This window comes from Primulina eburnea, chromosome 2 (assembly GCF_022965805.1).
Source record: "Primulina eburnea isolate SZY01 chromosome 2, ASM2296580v1, whole genome shotgun sequence".
In the NCBI taxonomy this organism is placed as follows: Eukaryota; Viridiplantae; Streptophyta; class Magnoliopsida; order Lamiales; family Gesneriaceae; genus Primulina; species Primulina eburnea.
In genome coordinates, this window is record NC_133102.1 from 5,780,717 (window position 1) to 5,798,233 (window position 17,517).

At 31.0% G+C, this 17,517-nt stretch overlaps 3 protein-coding genes and 2 long non-coding RNA genes across 13 annotated transcripts; 3 read left to right on the forward strand and 2 right to left on the reverse strand.

Annotated features, from left to right (window-relative positions):
• The first annotated feature begins 757 nt into the window (after positions 1 to 757).
• On the forward strand, positions 758 to 4,468 carry LOC140822750 (uncharacterized). Of its 5 annotated transcripts, XR_012116024.1 has the most exons (6): positions 758 to 957; positions 1,818 to 1,936; positions 2,986 to 3,149; positions 3,310 to 3,375; positions 3,613 to 3,668; positions 4,260 to 4,468. It is a non-coding gene; the product is annotated as an uncharacterized lncRNA (long non-coding RNA). The 5 variants fall into 5 exon arrangements; XR_012116023.1 differs by lacking the exon at positions 4,260 to 4,468 and having other exon boundaries at positions 3,613 to 3,750; XR_012116026.1 differs by lacking the exons at positions 1,818 to 1,936; positions 4,260 to 4,468 and having other exon boundaries at positions 3,613 to 3,750.
• LOC140822745 (G-type lectin S-receptor-like serine/threonine-protein kinase At4g27290) lies at positions 1,704 to 5,526 on the reverse strand. The gene is made up of 7 exons (XM_073183607.1): positions 4,251 to 5,526; positions 3,567 to 3,695; positions 3,299 to 3,432; positions 2,912 to 3,122; positions 2,523 to 2,760; positions 2,292 to 2,442; positions 1,704 to 2,211 (listed from the first exon to the last, which is right to left on the reverse strand). The coding sequence occupies exons 1-7, from the start codon at positions 5,524 to 5,526 to the stop codon at positions 1,912 to 1,914; spliced, it is 2,439 nt and encodes an 812-aa protein (XP_073039708.1). The 3' UTR covers positions 1,704 to 1,911.
• LOC140822749 (uncharacterized) lies at positions 4,828 to 5,706 on the forward strand. Its single transcript, XR_012116022.1, has 3 exons — positions 4,828 to 5,001; positions 5,112 to 5,269; positions 5,364 to 5,706. It is a non-coding gene; the product is annotated as an uncharacterized lncRNA (long non-coding RNA).
• A 2,851-nt stretch (positions 5,707 to 8,557) lies between these two features.
• On the forward strand, positions 8,558 to 9,965 carry LOC140822748 (uncharacterized). The gene is made up of 3 exons (XM_073183612.1): positions 8,558 to 8,696; positions 9,190 to 9,230; positions 9,356 to 9,965. Exons 2-3 carry the CDS (start codon positions 9,228 to 9,230, stop codon positions 9,854 to 9,856), a joined length of 504 nt encoding a protein of 167 aa, XP_073039713.1. The 5' UTR covers positions 8,558 to 8,696; positions 9,190 to 9,227; the 3' UTR covers positions 9,857 to 9,965.
• Positions 9,966 to 10,502: 537 nt separating this feature from the next.
• On the reverse strand, positions 10,503 to 11,952 carry LOC140822746 (uncharacterized). Of its 5 annotated transcripts, none has more exons than XR_012116021.1 (5): positions 11,445 to 11,952; positions 11,234 to 11,367; positions 11,062 to 11,146; positions 10,772 to 10,861; positions 10,503 to 10,694 (listed from the first exon to the last, which is right to left on the reverse strand). XR_012116021.1 is itself a non-coding variant. In XM_073183611.1 (5 exons), exons 1-4 carry the CDS (start codon positions 11,926 to 11,928, stop codon positions 10,787 to 10,789), a joined length of 771 nt encoding a protein of 256 aa, XP_073039712.1. In that variant the 5' UTR covers positions 11,929 to 11,952; the 3' UTR covers positions 10,503 to 10,694; positions 10,784 to 10,786. The 5 variants fall into 5 exon arrangements, 4 of the variants coding, with proteins under 4 accessions (XP_073039712.1, XP_073039711.1, XP_073039709.1 ...); XM_073183611.1 differs by having other exon boundaries at positions 10,784 to 10,861; positions 11,069 to 11,146; XM_073183610.1 differs by having other exon boundaries at positions 11,069 to 11,146.
• Between the last annotated feature and the right edge of the window lie 5,565 nt (positions 11,953 to 17,517).

The following is a 17,517-nucleotide window of genomic DNA, read 5'->3' on the forward strand; positions in this document are numbered from 1 at the left end:
TCCCACCATGAGAACACTGGTGATGCTTCATTTGAAGATATGATTATTGAGAATTCAAAATGTCTCACATTAAAGATGAATGAAGAAAATCACATGTTAATAAGATGAAAATATGTCTTTGCTGATATAAGGTTTTTTGGATAAAGACCAAAAACAAATATATTAGAATTTATGTTCAAAATAAACAATATTATATCATTGAACATATATGTGTTCCATTAAAAAACACACACTCTATGTAATATAACTATATTTATACTATATTATTAAGTTTGAGATTTTTATTGTAATTACTTTAAAAGACACCAAAATATTTAATTCTGTAATTATCCTTCTTATCCTGCTAAAAACATCTTCAAATCACTTCATATTTTACATAGAAAAAATCTAAGCAAAACTTATGTTTTAAATCGAACAACTCTTCTAAATTGAAAATAATTACGTGATAATTGTTTAGTTTTAATAATAATAATAATAATAATAATAATAATAATAATAATAATAATAATAATGTTGTATGTATTTTTTAGTAGGCAAAAACTTGTGTGAGACGGTCTCACGGGTTGTATTTGTGAGACGGATCTCTTATTTGGGTCTTCCATGAAAAAGTATTATTTTTTATGCTAAGAGTATTACTTTTTATTGTGAATATGACTAGGGTTAACCCGTCTCACAGATTAGACGGATTCACATGATACCCACTCTTTTTCTTTTTAGTAATATATAAAAAAAGCTTGAAGCTAGATCATAAAACAAGCCTTTTCACTGGATTTAGTAAATCAAGTCATTTGCCCGAATTTTTCAAGACAGTCTATCATAAAACAGTGGTTGCATAATTAGGATAATGGCTTTCAAGAAGATTGGTTACTCCCAAGATATCTTCACAGTTTGGGGTAAAATCAAAAACCAAGTTTCAAAAATCTAAAAGTTCGAGAATTGAACATACGTATATTTGGGGTAAAATCTCTTTCTAATTTCTCATGTTTTCCAGATTGTGTGATTTTCTTGTCCTTACGTGTTTGATTCTTCTTGTAGAAAACAGTTCTTTTTAAAATTGAAATTTGGGTTTTCTTGTTTGTTTAAGCATTGTGACATAGATTACAAATTAATTATCGGCAATATGCCAAGTTTTCCCGAACAAAGTAAATGTATTCAGTTTCTTTCTATTTCACTGTTGTATATTTATCCGTTAGTTTAGGCAAATTTTAAATGTATTCCAGATGTTTCTTTGATATAATACAAATGTTTCTGTATTTGATTAATAAAATAGTTTGACTTATGATATGTTGAGATTCTAGGACTTCGTTTTCTCAGAAGTCTAACATCTTAAATTTGTTATAACATCAACAAAACCATATCTCAGAATTTGGGATGTAGCAGATAATCATATAATAAAGAAAGAAATATTCGCTTCACTAATGTCATCTACATTGTATAGATGTCATGCCAGTTTAAGTTATCGGAATACCGTGGACTCGGTAAAGTGGTAGAATATATTCTTGATCAGAATCGGGTTTCAGTAGAAAAGTGGGGTTTATTTTAGGGGTGTGAACAAATAAAATTGAATTAGTTAAATATTTTTTGCTCAAGTTAACTCGATGGTTGAACATAATTGCTTGAAAAAACTTATTTTATATACAATTGTTCCCGAACAATTAAACAAAATAATTTAAGTTCAAATTCGGTAAAAAAAAATTCGAACATGTCGAGCTCAACTCGAATTCCATAATTTCGGATACGAAAAAAACTTGTGAGCCGGCTCATTTTGTTTGGATCCCTAGTCTATTTCTGACTTCTCCATCTAAATGCACATGGAGAGATGAGACATTTCAGGCGGATAGGCCGAAAAACACATGCAACATATAAATGACACAAGTGCACAAACAATAATGTAGCAACATAACATATTTCCTATCTGGGATCTAAAATGGTGATGGTGAGTTTATTTGGTGAATTTGTTGCTTGTGTGGTCGATGAATTTTGAGAAACCACGGGCACTCTTTCTGTGTAGAAACCAGGCTGTTTAGCTTCCGGTAACACGCCTTCGTTACCCAACATCAAAACTACCGAGGACATGCTTGGTCTATCTTCAGGGTTCTGCTGCACGCACAATAGACCAACATGGATCGACCTTATCACTTGAGCCAAGTCTTGATGTAGAGAGGCTTCCGCTACTTCATGTGATCTTCCTTCTTTGTAAAGGGTCCATGCCTGATCACAATTTCAAGACTTCTTTCAATAAATATAATATTGATAGGAGTTGTTTGCTGACTAATGGAGACACAACTTACATGTCCGATAAGGTTCAGATGATGATCTTTGTGTGAAAATCCTCTGTTTTTCTTCCCACTCACTATTTCTAGGATTAGTACCCCAAAGCTAAATACGTCTGATTTGACAGAGAAGATCCCATCAACTGCGTACTCTGGAGACATGTAGCCACTGCAAATTGGGTGTTTATCAGAAACTGGTGTGACAAGAATGGAAAGAAAAATATATTCAAACTATAAAGATTCTCATACTATGTCCCCACAACTCGGCATGTCTTAGCTTCAGTCTCACTGCCTCCGAAACTTCTAGCTGTTCCAAAGTCCGAAATCTTTGGGTTCATGTCTGAATCCAGCAATATGTTGCTGGCTTTGAGATCTCGGTGAATAATCCTCAATCTGGAATCTTGATGAAGATACAAAAGTCCCCTGGCTATTCCATTGATGATATGGAAACGTTTTGGCCAATCTAGCGAATCACCTATTGTTTCATCTAGCAATGAAAATGCAGTATCATGTCACTGTTGGTTAGACAATTTTAGTTCATTGAGTTTCAAATTTCTCGTAAGCTTAATGATGTATCGCTGCTCCAAATGCACTGTGAATTTCTCAACGACTAGTATATATACAAGTATGATACTCACCAAATAAAATCATGTCCAGACTTTTGTTTGGCATGTATTCGTATATCAACATATTTTCGTCTTTTTGAATGCAGCATCCTAGAAGCCGCACCAGATTTCGGTGCTGAAGTTTGGCAATAAAGATGACTTCATTCTTGAATTCATCAAACCCTTGAGTAGAGGTTCTCGATAAACATTTCACAGCAATTTCTTGTCCCCCTTCGAGCATTCCCTAAGATCAGAATATGCGGATGTGAAGGTCACCATTACCCATGTTTGATCAAATGAGAATAGCTATACCATTATCTTTTTGGTTTTTCAAGCAAACCATGACTTAAAAACGAACTTATTCTATGAATCTTTTTTTTCCCTAAATTTTTTTACATGTCTGAGTCTGGGAAATTTTACCTTATAAACAGGTCCAAAACCTCCTTCCCCAAGCTTGTTTTCGATGGAAAAGCAATTAGTAGCTTTGAGAATTATAGGTAATTTGAATAAAGGTAGCTCTGACTCCTTGTGTTTACTTTCGTTGTGTTCTCCTCCTACATAAAACATGATGATGTAGAATTTATCACAAGAAATGACTGAATGTGCTTTTTTATCTCGATGACGTTAAGAACTTTTATTACTCTCTTTTCATAGTTGTTAAGCACGAGACACCACTTTTTTGCCTCACCTTCTTCACCTGTCATTGAATCTTTATTCGTTTTTCGAATATACAGGATGAGGCTCAGAGCCAGAAGAATCATTCCCATCACTGATGATAAACTCGCGATAAGTATTCTTCTCTTCATTACTCCAGACTCTGCAATATAGATGACAGTAGTTACGAACTAATGCTTGCACTGTGGTGATGATAATAATGATTTTTGCTTTCAAATCATAAGAGATTTCTTTTGTTAAATAATAAACAGCTCATTCAGATTTAACAACTTTGTTAGCTTCAAAAACGTCTTACAAGTTCTAACAAAATTAACATCTTCGAGTAACAGACTCTGACAAAAGTTTAACATATTGGAGGTTCTAAGTTGTATGATACAATCCATTGCACTGCCTCTTATGTTTTTTATGATTTTGAGCACGCTATAACATTATATTCTAAAAGTTTTCAACTATTTGGGACTCTATGAAAGTAGTTGCATAAATAAAAAAGACTAGTTTTCAAAGTAGGATAGCCTTTTAAAACTTATCCGTCACTCCCAAGTTTTTCTGTCGAAACATAGGCTATATCAGATTCTTCATTTCTATATTTTTCGAGAATCAAGTCATACAACAGGATATCTTAAAGTAAAGAAATATAGTATCTGCTAAAGATCAGCAGATAGTGAGCATTATTTGTATGTTTGATATGAATTCTTACCTATTTCAGATGATGCCATTCTGATGTAGATATCTTGTCCATCTGCACTCAGAGATCTGATATCTACCAAGTCGCCAAACCACAGAAGACATCCACTCCCTTTGCTTATATTTAACTGTGTGTAAGCCATACAGGAGCAATTCTTTAAGCATTCCACTTCACATTCTTTAAGCGTCATATTCTCGTTGAACCATGTATTTCGGGCATCTGGTAGTTTGACCCTCGAGTACTTTATAAATCCATCCCCTTGGCAACTCAAGTTTGTCTTTCGAATGCATCCATTCGACCAGTCTGTTTTAATCCAACCTTCTGAATCTTTTGGCACAAATCTTTCCAGACAACTGCATGCTGGAAATTTTTGAATATAACATATCCCATACGCACCACAAAGGCTATAACTATCACAATTATCTGCTGGTCTATTCATATAAACTTCCCACGTCTGTGTTCGATTTACCCATGTAAGCCTCTGTAAAACTCCACTTGAATTCAACGTAAGCCTCCGAACAACTAGCATGTCGATGAGCTTCTCTTGATAGTACACCCCATTCTTATCCATCACAAAATTCAAAGAATACACGGGGTTCCCTCTTACGTCTGGAAATCCACTAAAGTAAATGCCATTCCAAGGTCCAAATCTAGTGATTTCCAAGGTATTTCTTCGCAAGACTATTTGCGGATATCCTGTAAGTTCCAAGTGATGCGTAAACTCTCCTGGAGCTGGATCATCATTGGCCTTCCACGCTGCAAGGTACACCTCTATACCAGTTACAAAATTCCTCCCAAACTTCATACCTGGTAGATATGTATCAGTTGGATAATCGAAACTCTGCCAGAGATAATTCTCTTCCGTATCATCAGCATCAGCGTCTTTCACAACAAGGTTCCCAGAATCCAACAACTGTGCAACCGGCGTCTGCGCAGATTTTGATCTGTTGGATGACCATACAGTGCCACCAGTGTCATTGGCAAGGACTAAAACGCCTGGCTTGGTAACCTTCAAGACACCTTCCTGATTTGTGAGTGGACTTTCTCTGTTTGCCACCCAAACTATTGTTTTAACCTGGATTCCATAGTACCATATACCCACGCAACGATTCCTGGAATTGCCAGGGCTAAAGAATCCCAGTTCAAACATTCCACCGGATGAAACAATGGTCTCACCATCTCTAACACTTCGAATCGAATTTATGATATCCGTCGAACCAGAAGATATGGAGAAATTCAGGGAGATGAGTATCAGAAGTAGGATGAAAACTTTCCATGTGGCATCCATCAATGAAATTTTATCATCTCGTCACCTGTTTATTTGTTTGAATCGAATGCATGGCCTAAGGTCCAAGTCCATGAAAAAGGTTTGAATTCATGTTTCTTAAGCTGACTGATACATCTTCTTGATCTTGATCTTGAACCTGTCAACTTCTTAGCTTGTTGAATAAACTTTTATTTGTATTTATTTAAAGCTTTTTCATCATTTTGTAGTCAACTCGGGTTGTTGAGTGTTGAAAGTGATATTGAGTATTCACTTGAAAAATATCTGCAAACTAATACTAGTATTATTGCCCTCCCAATGGTCGTTGGTGGGAACAACTTGATTGAAGTTCCAGGTTATTTTTGATCAAGTTTAAACCGGGTTTTGCTGATGCTCGAGTTCAAGAATTTTTTATATTTAATTTTTGAGAGTACAAGTATGATGTTGTACCGTACCATAAAGATATAATGTAACTGCATGTACTATTGACAGGACTTGAGTATGGACTCGAGACTTGTTTATTTGGAGCAAAAAAACAACTAAACCTACCTAAATAAATTAGGAAAACTATCTGCAATTAGCAGGACTCGATAAATTATACAAATTTATTGATTAAATTATTATGTCAATTTAAATTTGGCAACAAATAAATATTGTAACATTCAATTTTTCGAAATATTTAAAGGGTTTTTTTTGGTAATTAATATTTAGGTATCGAAGGTTCCATGAGTCGAGTCAAGCTCGTGTAGACATGTTCCATCAAATCTAGTAGTCAAGCAGACAAGCTTGACTTGGCTCGACAGTTACCTCAATTATATTGTTATTTAAAATCATGAGGGGGCCACGATGAATCCTAGGACTATGTTGCATCTAACGTAATCCTCGGGCTCAATAATTTCCCTATTTCCAGAACTATATAGCGATGGATAATTAAAAATAACACAGAATAGGTCTAATGTGACAAATTAATAGGAAATGTTATTTGCTTTGTAAGAATAAGAATTCATTTGTATTAAATAAAAGAATACACTATGAAAACATATCAGTTTCCAATCCAGATGTTTATTTAATATCTATATAATACGTTATCGTATCAAATTTTCTTTACGAGATCACCATTTCTCCGTAATAACATCATAGTTTTGCTTACGAGTTAACAAGTGTTAATCTCAACAATACTAAATTTCTAGATTTGGGATGTGACAGATAATCATGGGATAAAAAGGAGATAACAAACAAGAAGATTGCAACATAACATATGTAATTGCTATCAGGATTAGTTGATTAGGTGAATTTGTTACCTGCTTGGTTAATGCTGAATCTTGAGAAACAATGGGCTCTCTTTCTGTGTAGAAGCCGGACTGTTTAGCTTCCGGTAACACGCCTTCGTTGCCCAACATCGGGACGACCGCAGACATGCTTGGTCTATCCTCAGGGTTCTGCTGCACACACAACAGCTAGCCCAACATGCATCGACCTTATCACTTGAGGCAAGTCTTGAGGATCTTCCCCCACTTCGCGTGACCTTTCTTCTTTACATAGATTCCACACCTGATTACATTTATGACACTTCTTTCCAACAAATATCCAAAGCTGAATACGTATGATTTGATAGAGAAGATCCCATCAACTGCTTACTCTGGAGACATGTAGCCACTGCAAATTTGGTGTTTACCAGAATTTTGTGTGGCAAGAAGTGAAAGACGAATGCATTCAATCCATTAATTAGATTCTTATTACAATATAGTGTGGCGAGAAGTGAAAGACGATTTTTTTTTTGTAGTGTATTTCCACATAACTCGGCGTGTCTTAGCTTCAGTCTCATTGCCTCCAACTTCTGGCTGTTCCAAAGTCCGAAATCTTTGGGCTCATGTCTGAATCCAGCAAAATATGTTGCTGGCAAGAATCCTCAATCTGGAATATTGATGAAGATACAAAAGTCCCCTGGCTATCCCATTGATGATATGGAAACGTTGGGTTCATGTCTGAATCCAGCAATTCATTCTTTATAATTTATACTTTCTTGTATCCATTATGATTATTCTTGTATCCATTATGATTATTCATTTATAAGTATTATGAATAATTACTCAAATTATGAAAGTAATCTTTCATAATACTTATTAGTATTCATTTATTTTACTTTTTTGCTACCATCGATATTTATTCATAATATATATTGGTATTCATTGAATCTCAAGATAATATTTTATTTGATATTATGCATTAGTATTCATAATGATACATATAAGACCGAGCTATTGCCACTTTTTCAAAATATATAGCTGATTACAATGATGCAACTGAAATATTTTAGAATGTACATCAGCACATGTGTTAAAAAAATATTGCACCCAACAATACATATTGGTATTTATGAGAATATAAATAATAATTAATATGTATTATGAGAATATAAATAATAATTATTATTAAATACTTATTGTATGCATTATTAATGAATATTTATAAGTATAATTCTAAGTATAATAGATTATTATCAATAAATATTATGAATTATTACTACTAAATATAATGGACGAGTATCACTAGTATTGTGAATGAATACCAACAATTATAATATCAAATTAAATATTTTCATAAATAAAAATAAATATTATAATACATATTATCAAGTATATACACGTGTATTTTATAACAAAAAATGGGCATCATATGAGCACAATCAAGTATCTAGTATCCAAATTTAGGTATTATTAAATTAAATTTAATACTCACTTGTATTGGAAGGTGAGAATATGTTTCTTTTTTGTATTAAATCACATAACTTCGTCCTAATGCATCTTCAGTTGAAACTACAGAAATATTTCGTTCATGTAACTACTCAAATATCAAATGTATTTTCAAACTCTATATGGGTTTAGTCGACCCTGGGGGTAAGGGCACTGCCCTCACCCCTTCAATTGCCGACACGTGTCTTTATCTATTATTTAAATTTTATTTTTTTTGAAGGCTATTTTCCAAACCATGGGTTAGTTAACAAACGATTTTTAAATTGTTTATTTCCAACCAGGGTTTAGGCTATTAGATCAGGACTTCCGCTCAAAAGATTTGGGACTCCCACCATTTTGTTAAATCTTTTCACGGTCCTCCTCCTCCTCCTCGTTCCTTCTCCTCCGTCCTCGCCACCACCGGCGAGCGCCCTTGCCTCGTCGTCGCACAAAGTTTAACAGGTTCGTGTTTATCTCGTGAACAAACTACCGTATAATCGCACAAACACACTACCGTAAAATTGATTCTTGATTTGGGGAAAAAGTGGGTTCTTTCTGTAAGAATCTGTATTTTGTGTGATGCTGTACTCGGCCTTGTTGTTGTATTTCCGGCAGAAGAAAGTATTTCATCTGTAGACTACAAGTTATGATCTCCCAAATTCATTAATTTTGAAATTGGTTAGCAAATGCTATTAAATTCTTGGGTTCCTTGTACACGAGTCTTAGTTGGGAAGAATTATTGTGTTTGTATGTAACGAGGATTGGCAAGAGGTTGGCAAGTTATCATCAATTGCTATTATTGTGTTTGTATGTAACGAGGATTCTTGATTTTTCAGCATGATGAAGAATTGTGTTACTAAAATATTTAACCGCACACATACTTTTATATACACTTTATGTTTTGTTTATTTACCCTTAATGCTCACTTCATGATGTATTGAACCGTATTTTGCAGCTCTTTTGTTGTGCCTCAAGACAAAGCTATATGCCGCGATGGTAAATTTGTTAATTTCGTGTTCTATATTCATTTAACCATTTTTAATTTGAACATATGTTATTGTTTTTTTTTATATCATGCTTATTTATTGTTTTTTTTTTTGTAAAAATTTTTGTTGTTGTAGGAAAAAACATATGTTGTTTTTAATGGTAGAACACCTGGTGTTTATGAGCGCTGGGAAGAGGCTCAAGCACAAGTTAATGGCTTTCGAGGTGCTTGTTACAAGGGATATAGCAATAAAGAGAAGGCATTGAGAGCATTTGATGAACATATGAAGAAACCTTTTGTTGCTGCTGGTTCGAGTTCAACGTCCGCTCCAATTTCTAGTGCAACGTTTGGTCCGACTTGTAGTTCGACAGCTGCGCCAAATTCGAGTTCAACCTCCGCTCCAAGTTCGAGTGCAACGTTTGGTCCGACTTGTAGTTCGACAGCTGCGCCAAATTCGAGTTCAACCTCCGCTCCAAGTTCGAGTTTGAAAAAAAAACAAAACGAAAAAATAGCTGAATTGGTTCATGCTCAAGTAGAGTTAGCACGCGAGCATCAGAGAAATGCATTAAGAATGGAGAAGCTATCTGAAGAGTTGAAAGTCTTGCTGGAATCTCTTAAATTTGGTGATGATGACTAGAGTTTTTGTTGGTATTGCTATGACATTCTATGTAAAAGTAATTTGGTGATGATGACTAGAGTTTTTGTTAGCAGTAGCTTAAAATTATCTAATATTGTCAAGAATTTGTCTAAGATATATTTAAGTTAATGCATTATTATTGGTTAAACTGTGAGTTGAAGTCAATGGTCATTCATTAACGAGAAGAATGTATTTGTATCTTGGTGATGGGCCTCTGTGCTTATTGTTAAATGTTCTCAGTAACAAAGTTGTGGAAATTCATGAATATTTCCCCAATTAAACTCGACATTTTTGTTCAAAGATATAATTTTGATATATGTTTGATGGCTCGCTATGTGAGAATTATTTTATCCAGTGTAGAATGTAACTAATATTCTAGTGGAGTAAATTATTTGGTAAACGATCTAGTGTGCCTTGAAAATGCACAGCAGATATGTGTGCCTTGAAAATGCACAACAGACCTTACAATAACCCAGCCGAACATGTTAATTGGATTCAACATCCACACATGGGATAACTTCATCCAATGCTGTAAGATGAGAAGTACACAACATCCACACATGGGATAACTTCATCTAATCGACACAACAGCCCCTACATTGGATTCACAAACAATTAAGAATTTCTCAGAAGTACACAACCAAATTCTTTAATGTAATCAGAACAAGAGTTTGTTCTAACCATCATGATACATTTAAATCATATCAAACTACAAAACACAAACAACAAATTCTTTAATGTATGTCCAGCTTCACTTCATCCAAACTACTGGTGGTCCTGTCACGATTGAAATGAAAGCATCCAGAGCTCATTCGTCCTCCGCTGGTTTCCGAATAATCTGACATTTTATAAGTTCGAAAATTTAATGCTCAAATTTGTCATGAATGCTCAAAATTTAATTACCACGCCACGGACCTTACTCCGTACTTTTCATGAATGAGGACCCTGAAACTGATAAGGGAATAAATTCATTTCACCACTTGTATACACATTTGTATTACCTTCCTGCACGAGACATAAAAAATATCGAATATAATAATGCATTGAAAATTAAAAAAAAAAATTCGCAATTTGAATGTTAAAAAATTATACAGAATAGTGTTGGTAAAATTTTACAAAGTTCGAAAATTTTATGCTCAAAAATAACAGAAATTACATGTAACGGATATGAAAACAAGAAACAATTACCACGCCACGGACCTTACTCCTTACTTGTGATGAATGAGGACCCTGAAACTGATAAGGGAATAAATTCATTTCACCACTTGTATACAAATTTGTATTACCTTCCTGCACGAAACATAAAAAATATCGAATATAATAATGCATTGAAAATTAAACCACAGAAAATACAGGTAACGGATATGAGTGCTGTACAAAATGTTGAGGAGGTAAAAATGGATTCTGCGAGACACTTAAATTTAAGTGTTGTTGGGATGGTATGTTGTTTATTTCCCGTGCGGTGGTGTCATCTTGTGAACTTTGTCCTTTTCTTTTGCCTCCTTTTGCCCCTAGCACATCCAAAGAAGATGGTCATCTAACGGCATAATTAGTATATGATCACAATTTTGAATAACTTAAAACTTACTTGGAATTTCAGCTTTCTCTTTTCCTTTTCGATTTCCTTTTTTGCTCTTATTATCCCAATGTCGTGTAATATTTGCATTTGTAACTCCTTTTGCTTTAGCAGTGAGTGGGTTACGTATGAATACTTCATCGATGTGACCGTCACTTGGAATATCATCACACGGCGTCTCATCATCTACACTCAAATTCTGGAGAAGGTTGGATATTTCACAAGTTGCTGTATCAACCAAATTATACAAACTTTTTCTCGCATCCTCATGAGATTTGCTCAATTGAGTTAGATCATACATCGATCTCATTATTTGGTTCACAAACACCATCTCAGATTTATAACCACCACCACCACCACCACCATTTTCTTTGAAGTCATTGTTAACCATAGTTTTTATATTCTTCATCCATCTCTTCAAAATGTAACAGTTGGGTAGAACAGTGACGTCAAAAGAGTTAAACACCATCAAAACATGCTTACACAAAATCCCCATTGTCTCAAACTTAGAACAACTACACTTTATTTCATGATTCTGCTTTCACACCTTCACATGAGCAATTAAATTCCTTCGATTGAAGTTCATTAGTTTTGGGAAAACAACGTTGATCACCCTTTCTCACACTAAATCCCTTGGCATGCGCGTATTGACAATACAACAAATATGCCTCTTCAACACTATTCACAATTGAACCCACTGCTAGTTTGTTCTCCAAAATATCGACAACAGAGATTTCAGTTGGTACCTCAACGTTTTCTGCCGAGCGAAACTCAGGAACTCCACATTGTTGTTGTGAAATGTGATCCAGTTCTACTCCTTCAATATATTCTCCCCCCAACTCTCCAATTGGGTTGTCATCTTCCATTGTGAAGTACAAAACCTACAGCAACCAACAAAGATTCAACTACAACAATAAACATCAAGTTGAAAGCTTCTGCAATTTAATACTTGCCTAAAAAAAACATCTACTGCTTACTATGCTAAATAAAAATAATCGGGCATGATTAAATCAGAATACAAGTCCTAGAATCATATATATGAAAGCTTCACTTCATTACATCATTCACTTGATTAAATCAAAAGATAAATTCCCAAATCATGACTCGATTTTTCACACTAACAGAAAGAACCTACTTTTTTCCAATATTCAAGAATCGATTTTACAGCAGTGTGTTAGACACGAACCTATTAAAATTTGTGCGACAAGGAGGAAAGGGCTTCGCCGGTGTGGTGAAGATGACGGCGATGACGGAGGAGCTCGCTTCAAAGGTGACCTTCCACGGTGGGTGGTGAATGTTGAGCGGTACCGTGAAGATAATTGGTGGGAGCCCAAAAATTTTGAACGAATGGCCAAAATTTTGAACGATGGTCTGGGAGGCCCAATATTTTGAACGAAGGTCCCTGATTGGAAATAAACAATTTAAAAATTGTTTGTTAACTAACCCATGGTTTGGAAAATAGCCTTCAAAAAAAATAAAATTTATATAATAGATAAGGACACGTGTCGACAATTGAAGGGGTGAGGGCAGTGCCCTTACCCCCAGGGTCGACTAAACCCTCTATATGGGTATCAATTTATGTCAAATCAACTAATCAAGTATCTGACATCTCAATTTAGGTACTTTATAAGTTATATTAAGTACTTACTTGTGTTCGATGGTTAGAGGGGAACGTATGTTTTTTTTTTTTTTTTTTTTTTATTGGAGATAAATTAATAATAAAATATTTATGTAAAGAATTTAACTAATTAAATAAAAATTATAGTTTCATTAAAGTTTATTATTAATATAAATTTAAAAAATAATTAATTTAAATATAAAATAAATTAAAAAATGAATATATGGTATATATTGAAATAATAATAAAAATAGAAAAATATATTAATTAGGGAGTGAAAATAAAGTTTATGGTACTTTGTTGATATAAAAACTGAATTCTAAATTTAATATATGATTAATGATTCTTTTTTCTAGTTTAACCGTGTTTTATTTTTTACTAGTATTTAACCCGTGCGATGCACGGAATGATATTATTAAAAATTATTGAAGTTGAATAGATATTTAAATTGAAAAATAATATAATTATAAAGTATAAAAATAAAAACTACTTTTCGCTAATTTTAAAGAACTTTCTTAAATACAACGCATGTCGATTAATTTTTTTGGCTAATAATCACTATCATATCTCAAAATTTTGTGTTAGTCTAAGACAATGACATGGTGCTTATCGTGTTTATTGTATTGATATCGGCCGCAACCTTAATACATATTTAATTCTTTAATTTTCGAAAAAATATATATTATTATTTTTTAATATGTGATAAAAAATATTTTCAAATCACATTAAATAAAATTAATGAAAAATATTTTTTAAAAATTCAAAAATTTCGTCTAAATCCACATTCACAAACAATTTTGTGACACGGCACGTGTTTGACACATTTGAATGATAACAATAATTGTTTCATCAATATATTTATTCAAATGAGTTGTGATTTAATTTACAAAATATCTTCATAATATATACAACAACCTATTATTTCAAAAGAAAAATGAAACATATGATCATAAGTAAATTATGTATAAACCAGAAAAGTTATTTAATTAACATTTATTACGTGTGTTACAAAACAATGTCAATAAATTTTATAAGGTGCCTTCTAATAATATGCTTATTTTTTTAGAAAGGATTTAATCATTTCCATTACACGAAATTTTATACTATCATAAATCCGTGAACTTTTTAATATAGAAGAAAATTATCACATTAGTAATAGTTAATAATTAAATTTTTGTATAAATAGATGAATAACAACGAACAAATCTAAATTTAAACGAAAATTACATCTTTGAATGATTCAACTCATATATGGTGTTGAAAAGAGGGTTCATTTCAGAATTCAATTTTGGAGTAGATAAATTTAGTAAGATAAATAAAATAAAATTGATTTCTAATATAGTATGCAATATTGCATTATTTATAATTTTAAATTCAAATAAAACATCCCAATGTACAAAAATTATACATTGGATGTCATTAACTCTTTCAATTATGGCAATTTCGAAATAATATGTATTTGAGATAAAAAAAAATTTATGATTATTAAATGGTAAATTTGGAAAACCTTGTTATAGTGATAACTTTTAACACCCTACCAAATTTTATTTTTAAAAAAATTAAATAAACTAATTAAATATTGTATTTCTTTTTTATTAAGTAATTTGGGCAGAAAATTACTCAAATAGAAAAATTTATTTTTGAATTACTTACTTCATGAGTGATACTGAACATTAGAATCATTTGTATTTTAAATTTATTTATACATTTTCAATTGAATTGATTGATATAATCAATGCAAAAAATTTTAATATAGTTTATGTTTTCAATAAATTTTAGTTTTAATTTGAGTAAAAAAAACAAAAAAAAACATATAATATATAAATTACATTTGAATTAATATAAAAATTAATTAAATTCAAAATTGAATTAAATGAATTGATATAATCAATACAAACAATAATTGAAGTCATCATTTATTGCAGTACATGTATAACAATATTCATGATAAATCTTTCCTTTTTTAGAAAGGACATTTTGGCGAAAAATTACTATTTTTGGCAAAAACTCTACTTATATATATATATATATATATATATATATATATATGTAATTTGGGCAGGAAATTACTTAAAATAGAAAAATTTATTTTTGAATTATTTACTTAATGAGTGATACTGAACAGTAGAATCATTTGTATTTTAAATTTATTTATATATTTTCAATAGAATTGATTAATATGATCAATGCAAAATTTTTAATATAGTTTATATTTTCAATAAAGTTTAGTAAAAAAACAAAAAAAAACATATAATATATAAATTATATTTGAATTAATATAAAAATTAATTAAATTTAAAATTGAATTAAATGAATTGATATAATCAATGTAAACAATAATTGAAGTCATCATTTATTACAGTATACATATATCAATATTCATGATAAATCTTTCTTTTTTTAGAAAGGACATTTTGGCGGGAAATTATTATTTTTTGCAAAAACTCTGCTTTTATATATATATATATATATATATATATATATATATATATATATATATATATATATATATATATATATATATATATATATATATATATAGAGTTTTGATATGCTGTACACCTACCGTGCACACCTATGTGAGCACCGATGAGGTGTCACTAATCCATTGGATGCACAATTTTTCTATATTTCATCACATCCAATTGGTGAGTGACACCTTATACGTGCTCACATAGGTGTACACGGTAGGTGTGCAGAATATCAATATCAAAACTCTATATATATATTGATATAGAAGTAATTTGGGCAGTAAATTACTTAAAATAGAAAAATTTATTTTTGAATTATTTACTTCATGAGTGATATTGAAATTAGAATCATTTGTATTTTAAATTTATTTATACATTTTCAATTGAATTGATTGATATAATCAATATAAAATTTTTAATATAGTTTATGTTTTTAATAAAGTTTAGTTTTAATTTGAGTAAAAAAACAAAAAAAAAAAACATATAATATATAAATTATATTTGAATTAATATAAAATTAATTAAATTTAAAATTAAATTAAATCAATTGATATAATAAATGTAAACAATAATTGAAGTCATCTTTTGTTGCAGTATACATATATCAATATTAATGATAAATCTTTCTTTTTTTAGAAAGGAAATTTTGGCGACAAATTATTATTTTTCACAAAAACTGTGCTTTTATATTTATACTAGTTTTTCACCCGTGCGATGCACGGACAATTATTTTATCTAATTGATTATTAAAATTAGTATATATGATAATTTGTTTACTTTCTCTATAACTTGACTTTTTATCAAAGTGAAATGTTTATTGTTTTCATATACATATAGATCTTAACAATGAAATACTGAATAAAAGAGTTATTTTTGTATTTTGGCTGAAAATTAATATCACGCTTGTATTAGACAATGAATGACATAACTATATTGTGTTCACATATAAATTTATGTATCATGTAGAAAACAATAACTGTAACAAAATAAAATGATAAACATGATACAAATTTTTAATGTGGTTTTAATTTCCATAAATAATCTAAATTAAAATACAAATAAACTAAATGGATTATAGATCATACAATTATAAAACAAAAAGAAATTACAAATTTTGAAAAACTTCCTTAAATATAACATTTGCCGTTGAATTTTTCGGATTGCTATCACTATCACATATAAAAATTTTTAGACTCTTAGGATTCATAACTCTGGATACAGCAACGTACGACTGACCATGACTAAAAACTGGGTTATTTAAAAAAAGTCCTATATGAGACAATGATTGCCCCTGACTTTTGTTGATTATCATTGAATATAATACAATCAAAGAATACTGAACTATCTTTGTTGAAATTTAAAAGGAAGCCTTAGATAAGAAGACGTCAATGGCATTCTTGGAATAAACACTTTATGACATGCATTACTTCCAGTAAGAATTTTTCCTTCCAAACATGGTTTCCGAGCCTTGTCACGATCAATCTAGTGTCATTGCATAATTCAAGAGAAAGATCTATGTTGGAGATAAAGTACTAATTCTAAAAGAAACATTTATAATGATAACTCACAAGATAAAGTTATTCAAGTATAAAAAAATACTAATTTGTATTTAATATAAATTTATTTAACATGGATTATTAATAATAGCTTAATAACAACTCCATAATCAAATTTTGGCCTTGAATTAATTTAACAAACAAAATTTGCCTGTTAAGTATGTCAAATTTCATACATATATTTTAATTCTAAATATGTTAATTAACAATTTTTTCTTGTTTATATTATTTTGCATGAATAAAAAAATAATAAAAATGATAGTTTATATTAAATTGACTTACGATTATTTTTTAATCATCTATAATAATTCGAGAATTGTTGGTCTAAGATTAAAGTTAATAAATTGAAGAGAAAAATGATTTTATACTATCACTGGAATAAATATATTAGATCTCAAAAATAAAACCAAATTAAAAATAGTTCATCTAAAATATAGATG

What these genes read in the sequence shown, in the direction of transcription:
- LOC140822746 (XM_073183608.1), bottom strand. Translation starts at nt 11,928, where the DNA reads ATGGGGATTTTGTGTAAGCATGTTTTGATGGTGTTTAACTCTTTTGAC. An exon ending in AGAGAAAGCTGAAATTCCAA is followed by an intron (nt 11,368 to 11,444) that starts GTAAGTTTTAAG and finishes TGGATGTGCTAG; the next exon opens with GGGCAAAAGGAGGCAAAAGA. An exon ending in TTTTACCTCCTCAACATTTT is followed by an intron (nt 11,147 to 11,233) that starts GTACAGCACTCA and finishes TGTTTCGTGCAG; the next exon opens with GAAGGTAATACAAATTTGTA.
- LOC140822745 (XM_073183607.1), bottom strand. Translation starts at nt 5,526, where the DNA reads ATGGATGCCACATGGAAAGTTTTCATCCTACTTCTGATACTCATCTCC. An exon ending in AATGGCATCATCTGAAATAG is followed by an intron (nt 3,696 to 4,250) that starts GTAAGAATTCAT and finishes TCTATATTGCAG; the next exon opens with AGTCTGGAGTAATGAAGAGA. An exon ending in TCTGGACATGATTTTATTTG is followed by an intron (nt 2,761 to 2,911) that starts GTGAGTATCATA and finishes TTTCATTGCTAG; the next exon opens with ATGAAACAATAGGTGATTCG.